The sequence below is a fragment of the Trachurus japonicus genome, chromosome 12, assembly GCF_045865225.1.
Source record: "Trachurus japonicus isolate A0001 chromosome 12, Traja_1.0".
Classification (NCBI taxonomy): domain Eukaryota; kingdom Metazoa; phylum Chordata; class Actinopteri; order Carangiformes; family Carangidae; genus Trachurus; species Trachurus japonicus.
The window spans coordinates 8,268,323-8,280,988 of record NC_140918.1 but is presented as its reverse complement, the minus strand read 5'-3'; the positions used below and the strand labels follow the sequence as shown (position 1 = coordinate 8,280,988).

The following is a 12,666-nucleotide window of genomic DNA, read 5'->3' as shown; positions in this document are numbered from 1 at the left end:
AACTTTCACTCCCTAGGCTGTAGAGAGCTTCTCAACGTAGCACGAGGAACTGCTGTGTGAACGTTCTATATTGGAACTGCTGTGTGTGTGAACGTTCTATATTGGAACTGCTGTGTGAACGTTCTCATGGAAACCAGGCTGAACACCGGAGCTAAATCAAGCTAATGCTACATCGAGCCGACAGAGTTAATTCGCTAGCCGGTAAGATAAGAAGGGAGGGCGGTCTGGCTGTGTATATTATGATGCAGGTTACCTGACGCCTTGGTACTTTCGCCTCGTCTTTTTCTAATTCTTCTTTTTCTTTTGACTCTTTTCTTCTGACTCTCTTCTGAGACTCTTCTTGCTTGGACGCCTTGGTACTTCTTTAGCCTCTTCTTCTTCCGACTCTTTTGTTGATTTGCTTCCGTCACACGAAGCCATGTAAGTAATGTTGTATTTCGCCCCTTTGTTCACATAAACTGGAAGTGAATGGGAATTATCCTTCGCCTGCTGCCACTAGTGTCTGCATTCATGTGTGTAAGTTATGTGTGACTGCAGCAGATAGGCTACTGCCAGACACGTTGGCAATGTTTTTGTAGTTATGAAGAATTCCTCTAGTTGTCGACAGAAATTACACACAAAAACACAAAATATTAGACCACACTGAAAAATATTGTAAGATAACGCAATAAATGTGAAAGTGATCTTATTGTCGAGGGTTCACTGTGTCAAATGAAGTTTGACTCCACTGTTATGGGTAACCTGATGTTGAAAGATCAATATGACCAGGCTCTGCCCTTCCCCTTGATGCCTACATTATCAGGTGGCAGGTGGTAGTAATAAGACTAATGGGATTATTTGGCTCGTAGTCAGGTGCAGATGTATGACGGATCTGCAACAAATATTTGCACAGAGCAGTTTTCTTACTTGCTAAAGAAAGATGTAATACAAATATTCAGTTTTTCTTTATTTATCATAAGTTTATTAAGTAAACTCATGCTCAAGCGGAGCTGTCTGTGTATTCATTGTGCAAAGATAAAAGTGGTATTAATTCTCTTTACTTACTCTTGGAAAGAAAGCTGTATCTCCCCAAAACTTTTACATTAATTTACATTGGCGGAAAACTGCCTCAAAGAAAATAAATCATAGCTGATATCAACTCATCCCTAAATCTTAGTTGAGCCACAGTTTGCTGTCAGTCATGATTTTCTCTTTCTCAGGACTTGTAATCGTGATTCATACTGATTGCCAGACTTGGTTATATCAGAAAAGGGAGTAGTTGTAAGGGAGAGTTTGTATGTGTGTTTATAAATGCGTGTCTGTCTGTCTGTGTTCGTGCGACTGCAGGTAAAAGCGAGACGCCCCCGGCCCGTAAAGCGATCCCGACACCATGAATAATGGAGAGTGCCGTGGCAGAGAGGATAAGTTCTCTGTGCAAGGCTCCTTTTTCACAGGGCTTTCTCCCATGGGTCACGTGAGTGCTGAGGTGACAGTAATTTTTCATGAGTAGTGTGTGTTGGTTGTATGGACATATAGCTACTGCCCAGGTAGGTGACATCCAGGCAGCCGTCACTCCATCCGCATGTCCAGAGTCGGTATACCCTTCAGCCGAACACACCCAGGCCGCCGTGCACCTCTGGATCCTAGAAGCACCTCGCAGCCAAGGGTCAAATGAATTGTCTTACACCATTAGAAACTCAAGGCAGCACTTACGAAACTAAAGGCCAGGGAAGTAAATGAATAAAAGATGCCGTCGAAACAGAAAAAATCCACAGCTTCGGAGGAAACCGAAGAGGTTGATGACGAATTGGAGGAAACAGAGCCAAAGTTAAAGGAGAGGAGCAACGGTGTGACCTGTGGGGACACCACAAAAGGAGAGAAGCGTCAGAAGAAACACAAGAGCGCCGTGAGCTCCGAGAGTCAGGAGGCCACAGAGAAAGAGGGGAAGAAAAAAGAGGGTGAAAAAGTAAAAGAGAAGAGGAAGGAGAAGAAAAAGAAACAACCAGAGGATGATTCTGAGGCTGGAGCTGTGATTGAAAATGAAGCTGAAGAGGATGAGCAGAACAACAACGACCCCACCACCACCAGTTCCAAAAAGGAGAAATCAGAGAAGCTTAAGGGGGAAGTGACTGAGGGAGTGAAGGAGGAGAAGAAGAAAAAGAAGAAGAAATCCTCGGCCGAAAACCCGGAGGGAGGAGAGGAGGCGATGGGCTCCAAGGAGAAAAAATCTAAAGATGGCAAGAAGAAGAAGAAATCTCACGACGATGACGACGAGGAGCCCTTGATCGAGGAGCAGGAAGAAGAGGAAGAGGAGGACTCGAAGAAAAAGAAAAAGAAGAAGGCAAAGAAGGGATCTGGGGACAGCGATGAGGACAAAAAGAAAAAGGGGAAGAAATCCAAAAATAAACAGGTGGACTTTGGTGCACTTTATCAGAGCGAGCTGCTGAACTACCACACGGACTCATCAGACGGATACGAGGATGAATACTACAAAAAGAAAGGTAAGGGTCTGACAGAGAGACCACAATGCATCTCTTTAAGATAAGTATTTGGTTGTCTGGCATAAACCCGCTGGGCTGAGCTAATTGGTCAAACCTCTACTGCAGATTTCCTGTAGTTGCCCTCTGCTCTGCACAGGGCCACTCCGGGGAACTCCCTCTGTGATTGTTCCTGGGTGAAAGCTCAGTTATGTTCCACATGAATGGAGGCAAACAGAGGCTCGGGGGCAGACAGGTGCTGGCTGCCATCCCAGACACAGGGGCTGGGAGCAACACCAGGGCCAGAGGCAGGGCAGGGAGCCAGAGGGCTTTTCTTAAAGCAAGAGCAGGGATTCAGAAAATGTGGACAACAATACCCTAGCTGCATGGGGGCTGTATGTTTTTTTTTTGTTTTGTTTTGTTGAGTGGAAGGAAGGAGGAAGGATGCAAATATGCTGCAATTCTCATGTTTATCTCAGATTGTAGCCTTAAAGCAGAAGTAAGCGATCCGGTCGTGTTGGCTAACTTCCTGTCAGCCGATGGAGTTAGCAGTCCCCGCCCTCGTCCCTACGTCACCACATTCACGCGCATCCCTTGGCTGCACACACAGAGAGGACCGCCCCTTTATGCCGTTCTCTCTCCTCATTGGATTAAGGTTGTAGGATACAAGGAAAGTTTTCTCCTCGGCTTACAGCAGAGCAGAGTGACTGACAGACCCGTGTTTCGGACCAAACACTCTAAGTGATTCCCGTCGGAAGATATAACTATTTAAGACTTATATTGACACAAACATTCCGCTTACTTCTGCTTTAAACACTGTTTCCTTACGAACCCTTCCTCTTAGTGTCCTCTGGTTATTGTTTACATGAAACAACCTGAACATAGGGAAACTTGTCAATAATCAGAAAAGACATGCAAGCATTCACTCCAATGTTCTACCAATATTGCTACTGCTCTTCTAGACATGCATTCAAATGTTGTTTGGAGTGGAAAGCCCCAGAAAAATTCAGCACGTGGACTTTTGATTATTCTCTGGCCCTAAATGTTCTTACTGGATTTTAAATGTTTTCCAAAATATAAAATCTGCTTGTGATTTTGTTACATAGTCCAATCAGACGTAGGACTTTGAATGGAAACTGGTCTCTGGCATTAAAAACTCTCTTAAAGCAAAACATATTTAGCAAAACATATTTAGCAAAACAAATTAGTACCATTTGCAGAGTGGAGCACTCAGCTGCACTGAAAGGTCTTTTGAATGAGAACACTGCGCATAAATACATAAGAAAAAGTCTGGACCTAAAAGGTTTTCATCTCATTTTCCTTTCAGGTTGTCAAAGTGAGAGCAGAAAAGGTGGCGTGTCGGCGTGTCAGTGCACTGTCTGGCATTTTAATAGCTGAATAATGGGTACCATGAAGTAACTGACTGCTGCTAATGCAGTTTTTAGCTTGTGATCATTGTGCAATTTAAAGTCTAACAGTCTTTGTAACTCACTTAGGTCTCTGACACGCTAAGAGTTTAGCGAGGCTCAGTTTTACCAGGCCAGTGTCTATCTGATTTTATCAGGTGTCTCTCTTTCTCTTCAGTCTGGGTTTAATGGCCCCGCTCACTGTTAATTAGGTATCCATGACCCTGCCTTATCCACTATGGTCAAGTTGCACTTTATCAGGCCTCTGACTTTTCTCTTCTCCTTCTCCTAGATGTCTTTAGGTTATCTGGTTGTCCTATATCTCCTGCCCTCTTACCCATTTGTCCACTCAAATTTGAACAGTTATCCCTTTGTTGCATAACCTCAACAACCTTAACTTAACTCTCGCCTGCTCCACTTGAACACTAGATATCCCACAGAGAGGGAGCCTTAACCATTGCAGCAGTCCACAGACCGGACCACACCTTTGTTTCTCTCCAGTTGAGCTTGCCAGGAGAAATTTGAGCTCAAGTCACATACCTTTAAGTCCACATAATGATGACAATTACATAACCGCAGCAGGACAGGAGTTTACGTACACATGTTGTAATGCAGTAGGACTATAGAATTACCACTGTATACGCCGAGGTATTGAGTCACAGGCAACAGCTAGGCTATGCACCGACTTATCCCTCATGAACATTTAATGTTATTACTCAAACAACGACTGCTGCACAGGTGTGACTTTCAAAATTATGTTTGGAGTTACAAATAATTTGATGAGTCACTATGAACTCAGTGGATTCATAGTGACATAAGCTGAGTTAAAAAAAAAAAAGACTGATAAAAAGTAGAGGATTAGGGTTGATCTTGGTTTTCACCATGAACCAATTTGAATGTTACGAAAAACATATCTATCAATATATAAAATCTTTCATTCATTCATTGGGTTTGAGCTTAATGGCAACACAAGCTTGCTAACATGCTGATAATGACAATGTTAGCTGCATGTTCATGTTTACTGTGGTGGTTTAGTACAAAGTACACCTGAAGCTGATGGGAATAATCAGTCAAAAGTAAAGTATTGGCCAAAGTGAATGTTTCCCCTGATTGTGGCGACCTATGAAAAATGAAAGAATCACTTCATTAATTATAAATCATACTTACACCACATACATGGCACTTGATTACCTCCATAGTTGTTGAGATATTTCACTGGGAACTAACAAAGTCACATTTATTGTGCTACAAAGTAAATATCAAGGGATCACTAAAGTCATTTGTGTTCATTCTTGATGTAAATGCTTTGACCAAATTCATCTATTCATCTATTAAATAAGATATCTTAGTCTTGACCAAAGTGTAGGACTGCTCATCACCATCCCTAATGGCTGTGTGGTCAGATAGAAACACTTTAAATGACACAAACTGAGGGAGGTTTTACAGACTGCTGAGTTGTTTACCTTCCCATCAGCCCAGTGGCCCAGAGAGACACATTTGTGAAATGTGAGAGAGGCTTGGCTGGTGTTATCACACCAGACATGGATTCACTGCAGATTCGCCGCATTGAATTCCCTGGCAACCGCGCATGGAAGGAAACACAATGCTCCCAAATGTTTATAGATTATTGGACACTGTGCGAGGATGTGACTTTGGGGTTTGTCCTTTTGTTCAAGTTTTCACTCATCAAAGTAGTCTGTTCCAGACATCAGAAGAATTCATTCCCAACACACACACACACACACTCTCAACATTTCAGACGATGCTTTAACAAAATGGGAAACACCATGCACATTTTAATCTCCCTGTGTCTTTGTAATCTCCATTTTGCTTTCTCTTTCTCTTTCAGTGTACGAAGTGGTCACTGTGACTGGTGATATAAAAGGAGCGGGGACTGATGCTAATGTGTTTGTTACTCTTTTTGGAGATTTTGGTGTCACGCCCAAGATTCACCTGGCGAGCAAGTGAGTTAAAGGGATTAATGTTGATGTCACTGAAATATAAGTAATACATACTTTGTCTTTAAGACTATGAATCAGATCTGAATGGCCCTGATTTGTTTGCACTTGTCATATCAGACTGCATGTATAACACAGCACCTTTGAGTCAGTTGTTGTTCATTCTGTTGTCATAATTAGTAAGATTAACTAATGTGACGCCTTTTCAATGTCAGCTGTTAACTTTGAATCTTTTCTATTCCTCTCTGATCCTTCAGCACAGAAAAGAGGTATTTTCTAATGAGTCTGCTAAAGGATGGATATGATTCTGTCCTTGTGTTTGCTTGTATTGTGCATATAGCACTGTATGAGAGAGAGAGAGTTCCTGTGCAACATTAACCTGGTGCCTGCACGGCCAAGGATGAAAACTAAATTAAATTGTCCTTTGACCCTCTTAGTCAAAACCCTTATCAATCTGAAATGTGAAAAATCCTCCGAGGTTCAGTTGTGGTGCAGGAATTTCTCCTCCATACAGTCGTATTACGATGTCGGACACAGAATACGTGGAGTAAGGAGGAACTATGTGGCATGGCCGGTCTTCTTTTCCATTCAGAGGCAAATGAAAGAAGACCACGATGTCATTTCTTAGGATGATCAGATGACTCTCAGGGGATCTTATCAGCACTGGGCTCCCTTTATCTCTGCACACATTGATTCACAGATAGGGTTACCTGTGCAGCGTATAGGATAGACCAACTTATTGTAATGCACACGAGACCATGTCACCCACACCTTGTGGTGGTCTCATTCATCCACTGCAGACAGCACCAGCATGCCATGTATGCAGTATCTCCATGCTGTGTCACGGTCCGGCTCAGCAGGGGAAACACCATACATGGATGGTAATTAGGTCACTTTTGTCATATGATATAAACATATTGTATAGTTAGGAGTTTCGCCTTACTCCAGTATATATTAGGTCCTGCCTGTATTGTGTAATGATCGTTTAAAACTTGACGACATGATACAGGTAAGGGAGGGTTGCTATGTATGTCTCTAAACATTATTTGCCCGATTGAACAATTGAGGCAGATTAAAAATGCAATTCTTTGGAAATTTACTGTGATTATTAATAGTCAGTGAAATTGCATGAATTCCAAAGTTTGCACTGGGTTTGATTTTTTTTTTTTTAATAACTAATGTCTCACCATCATTCTCCTACAGGTGATTTTACATGGGGACAGATAATGAGGGCATGCATTCATGTGTGCTGGAGCGTATTTCATTCTTGGCGGTGTTTTTTTTTTTACAGTATATGACACCGTGCACTTTAATTATGTGCGACTTGGCATTGTTGCATGGGCTGAATATTGCAGGGGGAGGAGAACAGATGGAGATGTGGGTCAGAGACAATGGCAGGTTTTCTCTGTTAATGGAAAAGAGGGTGTCTGATTCGCTGCGGCTGGCAGAGGGGGTCTGCCTCGTGCGCAGCCCCGGTTCATCTCTGCGAGGGGTAGACGACGTACGGCGAGGTGGTGGAGTAGAGGAGGCAGCAGCAGCAGCAGCAGCAGCAGCAGCAGCATTGAAGTGGCCAAGCCTGAGGAGGGTTCAGATTATACCACTGTCATGAGACCACCTTAAGCTGGATCAGTCAGGAGATGTAATTTACTGATACGGAGTTCAGTGCAGTATCTCTTTACCCACTAATCTCTCCCAATTAAATAATATATATATATATCTTTCTCATGCTAACACAGACACCCCCCTCCCTTTCTCTCTTTCTCTTTCTCTCTAACCAATCAGCTTCTCCCAAATTCTGATATTTTCCATGTTTCCTCAATTTAGAAGCAGAACAGCATTTGAGAAGAATAAGACAGATGTTTTCCGCATCAAAACACACTATGTGGGACCTCTGAAGAAGCTGAGGTAAAGTCCACTGTGCTGGTTGTGATCTGTAATAACTTGCATTATATACAGCTCTGGAAAAAATAAAGAGACCACTCCAAAATGTTCTTAATAAATTAGCTTCTCTACATGTATGGCAGCCATCGATTCCAGTGTCTATTGAACTCCAACACAAGCACACCTCACTCTACTTAGCTGATCACCTGAACCAAATCATATTTAATGAAGAAGAAAGATTATAAATAAATAAAAAAAACACTCCTGCGATTAAAAATTGGGATTATTCCACCAATTTTGATTTCTAAACTCTTCCTAAGTTCAAAAAGTAGTGTTGTGTTGTTTTAAAATGAATAGGAACTTGTTTTCTTTGCATTATACAAGGTCTGAAAACACCAGAATTGTTTTGTTATTTTGACCTGTTGCCATTTTCTTCAAATAAACGCTCTAAATGACAACATTTTTATTTCCAATTTGGGAGTAATTTTGTCAGTAGGTTATAGAATGAAACAAAAGTGTTCATTTTACTCAAACACATAGCTATGAATAGTAAAACCAGAGGAACTGAGCATTTTGAAGTGGTCTCTTAATTTTTACCTTCAGAGTTGTATGTGCATACTGTTATATCATTTGTTGTTTGCATGGCTGCAGAAGATTCCCCCGGGACACAGCTACAGGTCACTGACAACATCACAGTTAAGGCTTCATAGTTAAGTGTACCTCATACAGGATGACAGCAGCTTACAGAGAGGATCACACAGCGCCACTGGCCATCAAAGCATTTCATCCAGTGACACGAGGTTAAGCTCCATCTGTTGTTGGGAGTTAATGTCTTACTCCAGAGGAGGCTGAGTTACGTCACAGAACAACACCAGACATGAGCAGTGAAATGAGGCAGCAGGTCATGTAAAAAAATTTAAAAACTGAAGAACAAACGGAAGTGTTGTTTTATTCTCCTGGCATGTTCATGTAGGATTTCTGCTGCTTTTGACCTGAGTGATGTTAAAAAAAACAAACAGCAGCAAGTCTGACTCTAGATTTTTTGGCCTCTGGCTTTAACATCAACATGAATCAGTTTCCTGAGGTGCTAAATGTGTTGTTGTTTGTGCTATTTTACCCAAATCCTATTCAGTCCCCGTGATATTTCCGATAGTTGAAGGCAAGTTTTGTTATTTGGTATTAACCATTGCATAAAATACAAACTCTAAACACACACAAAGGAACTGGTGCATTTGACGTGTTTCTACCTGCAGGGTGAGTTCATGTCACACTACGACTCTTCTTGATTTTCTTCAGGATCGAGCATGACAACACGGGGATGAACGCCAGCTGGTTCTTGGACCGGGTGGTGGTGACCGACATGAACCGGCCCCATCTGCGCTACTATTTCGCCTGCAACAACTGGCTGAGTCGAGAGGAGGGTGACAAGCTGTTTGTCAGGGACCTGCTGGGCAGCAAGAACCCCATGGATGTCCCGAAATGTAGGTCACCCTGGGACAAGCACACGAAACAAAGACACAAAGGTTCAGAGAGGTTATTTAGGGAAAATAACAATCGATTAAATTCAAAATGCCTCAACCAATCACCAGAACTGATTTTTGTAGATCTCTTAAACACAACACACATGGACTTTGACCTTGCTGAGTGTTAGAGCTGCTCAGTTTGAACACGAATACAATACATTGTCTGATAATAAGTTTAACCCTAGGAAGGAAGGACGAACGGAAAGAAGGAAGGAAGGCAGGAAGGACAAAGGGAAAGATGGGAGGAAAGAAGGAAGGGAAAAGGAGGGGAAGGTAGAAGGAGAGAGGGAACAGATTGGGTCAATCGGGTCAAAAAGGAAGGAAGAAGTAAGAAGGGACGGAAGGAAGGAAGGGAAAAAATAAGAAAATAAAGACGGAGGGAGGGAACAGATTCGTTCAAGGAAGGAAAAAAGGAAGGGGAAAATAATTGTGGAAAGAAGGAAGGAAAGAAAGATGGAGGGAGGAAACAGATCAGGTCAATTAGATCAAATGAGGAAGGAAGAGAAAGACAAAGGGAAGGAAGGAAGGGGAAAAAGGATTGTGGAAAGAAGGAAGGAAAGAAAGATGGAGGGAGGAAACAGATCAGGTCAATTGGATCAAAAGAAGAAAGAAGAGAAGTAAGGACGAAGGGAAGGAAGGAAGGAAGGAAGGAAGGATTGAGGAAGGGAACAGATTGTTTCAATTTGACCCAGAAGGACAACAGGAGGGTTTTAAGGCAAGTAGAAAGAGATATTTTGAAATATAGCAGCTATAAGAGATGAACAGAAAAACTTTTTTTTTTTTTTTTTAACTTTGGCAGTATCAGTGCCATGTGTCTGGCCAGGTGTATACACAGGTGCCTCTGAGGAGCCACAGATCTTCCTACTGTTTCAGGCTGTAATGGAATTCCTTCAGAGTGTAATCCTCAGGTAAACCAGCCCATGTGTCCTCTGCTGCAATGTGATCTAACGTCTCAGTGGCTGCAGTCAATCAAGCAGAGCGTCGCCGAGCCCAGGCTCAGATAAAGACCAGAGGACAGACACTGTGCTGCTGCTGCTGCTGCTGCTAGGGAGTGGTCGGAGCAATGTGGCTCTAACAACCACAACACACACACACAGAGGCTGTTATGAATATTTAACCTGGAAACCATCTCAGCAAGGATTAGCAAGGGACCTGCCTAATTGCATAACTTGTTTAGACAAAAGATTATTCACGGTATAAACTGACAATCAGTATTGTTTATATATAATAAACTCTAATCTTGAATTCCTGTTTTGTATCCTATGTGTTTCAGCAAATAAATACATAGTGAGCGTGTTCACTTCTGATATGAAGGGAAGCGGCACTGACGCTGATGTCTTCTTAAATATCTTTGGAGAGAACGGTGACACAGGTACATTATTTCTCTTAAATTGTGGAGAATAATTACTGTAATTTCCATGCTTGGGATCAATAAAGTCTATCTATCTATCTATCTATCTATCTATCTATCTATCTATCTATCTATCTATCTATCTATCTATCTATCTATCTATCTATCTATCTGTCTATCTGTCTGTCTGTCTGTCTGTCTGTCTGTCTGTCTGTCTGTCTGTCTGTCTGTCTGTCTGTCTGTCTGTCTGTCTGTCTGTCTGTCTGTCTGTCTGTCTGTCTGTCTGTCTGTCTGTCGTATCTAATTCTGTTACAGCATTATTTGGTAGCTCTATATTGGATTTATAAATAAACAGAGAAACATTTTGTTTTCTTAAACCTTTGTTTATCATGAAAGGAGAGAGACGACTGGACAGTGACAAAGACAACTTTGAACGAGGCTCCGAGGACAAGTTTACGATCGAGGCTCCGAACCTGGGGAGGCTGAGGAAAATCACCATCGGTCACAACAACAGAGGTTCCTCAGCTGGATGGTTTCTGGATAAGGCATGTACCAACCTATGTAATCCTCACAGACATGCACACATACTGTACATAAAAGATCATCATCATAGAGCATCCTGTGTCTCTACAGGTGGTAATCGATGACATGGGGAATAAAGAAGTGTATGAGTTCCCGGTGGTTCGCTGGTTTGCTATAAATGAATGTGATGGCAAGATACAGAGGGATGTGTTGGTTGGATCAGTGCAGCCGATGGGTGAGAACAACATTTCTCAGTCTATCTAAGATATACAGTATTTATCGCCATTAAAGGGATAGTTCAACATTTTGGCAAATTGGCCTCACTATAGTCATAGCAGTAGGTTTGTTACCTTTAATTGACGGTGCAAGATATTTTTAGAACGGCGGAGCGGAGCGGCGAGCTGCTCAGAGCTACGCTACGGAGGCTAATGGGATTTCTTGGTTTCCCTCATTAAACTCATCAAATACACAATCCAAAAACTCCAAAACGCTCTGGTGGACAAGTTTTGACCTGCACATTCACCACGTTATGAGATAATAACAGACCGTTATGAGACAGAGTTGTTTTAGAGGTAAATTCATGCAAAACCGCTGATGCGCGTTGCATTCAGGGACCGTTTTTCAGCAAGCAGTCTCTGTATTTACCACGAAGACAACTCTGTCTTGTAACAATCTGTTATTATGTCATGGCGTGGTGAATGTACAGGTCACAACTTGTCCACGACAGCGTTTTGGAGTTGTTGGATTGTGTATTTGATGAGGGAAACCAAGAAATCCCGTTAGCCTCCGTAGCGTAGCTCTGAGCAGCTCGCCGCTCTGCTCCGCCGTTCTAAAAATAGCCTACACCGACAATTAAAGGTAACGAACCTACTGCTATGACTATAGCAATTATGGCAATGGGCCAATTTGCCAAAATGTTGAACTATCCCTTTAATCATATCTCACTTCTTTGTCTTCTGCGCTAATTTGGCAAGTTTTGTGTATATCTGCTCAGGAATTGTCTACAATGTGCAAGTGATGACTGGAAACGTGAGGGGTGCGGGCACCGACTCAAAGATCCACTTGGTCATGCACGGCACCAAGGGCACAAAGAACAGCGGTAAAGTCTTCCTGGAGGGCGGTACTTTCGAGCGCGGCCTCATCGACATTTTCAACGCGGAGATTTGTGACCTGATCAGCCCGCTCAGCAGAGTCACCATCGGGCACGACAACGCGGCCGTCGGTGCCGGGTGGTACTGTGAAAAGGTACTTAAAAACTACTTGTCTTATTGGTCACAGATTCATTCTCAAAGTGTCGCTCACACTCCGAGCACCCGTCTCCCTTCCAGGTGGTGATATACTGTCCTTTCACGGGCATCGAGCAGACGTTTCCATGCGGGAAGTGGCTGGACGAGGACGAGGGGGACGGACTGATCGAGAGGGAGCTGTATGAGATGGTCTCTCTGAGGCAGAAAAAACAGAAGAGTGGGTTTTGCTTTGCTCTCCTCATAAATCTCTGCTCAGAGAAAAAAATGCTCTTTACACATATATTATCTGAAAAAAGGTGCTCTCCTGGCTGGCGTGCTTGAG

At 42.7% G+C, this 12,666-nt stretch overlaps 1 protein-coding gene across 1 annotated transcript in view; it reads left to right on the top strand.

Moving 5' to 3' along the window:
• The first annotated feature begins 116 nt into the window (after positions 1-116).
• loxhd1a (lipoxygenase homology PLAT domains 1a) overlaps positions 117-12,666 on the top strand; it is a 35,002-nt gene continuing 22,452 nt past the window's right edge. The window contains exons 1-10 of the mRNA XM_085792954.1: positions 117-201; positions 1,327-2,480; positions 5,712-5,826; positions 7,645-7,725; positions 8,998-9,182; positions 10,498-10,596; positions 10,972-11,120; positions 11,209-11,332; positions 12,092-12,342; positions 12,426-12,561. Of these exons, the coding sequence (XP_085649080.1) occupies positions 1,727-2,480; positions 5,712-5,826; positions 7,645-7,725; positions 8,998-9,182; positions 10,498-10,596; positions 10,972-11,120; positions 11,209-11,332; positions 12,092-12,342; positions 12,426-12,561 (1,894 nt within the window). The 5' untranslated portion in view covers positions 117-201; positions 1,327-1,726. The remainder of the gene's footprint in view (positions 202-1,326; positions 2,481-5,711; positions 5,827-7,644; positions 7,726-8,997; positions 9,183-10,497; positions 10,597-10,971; positions 11,121-11,208; positions 11,333-12,091; positions 12,343-12,425; positions 12,562-12,666) is intronic.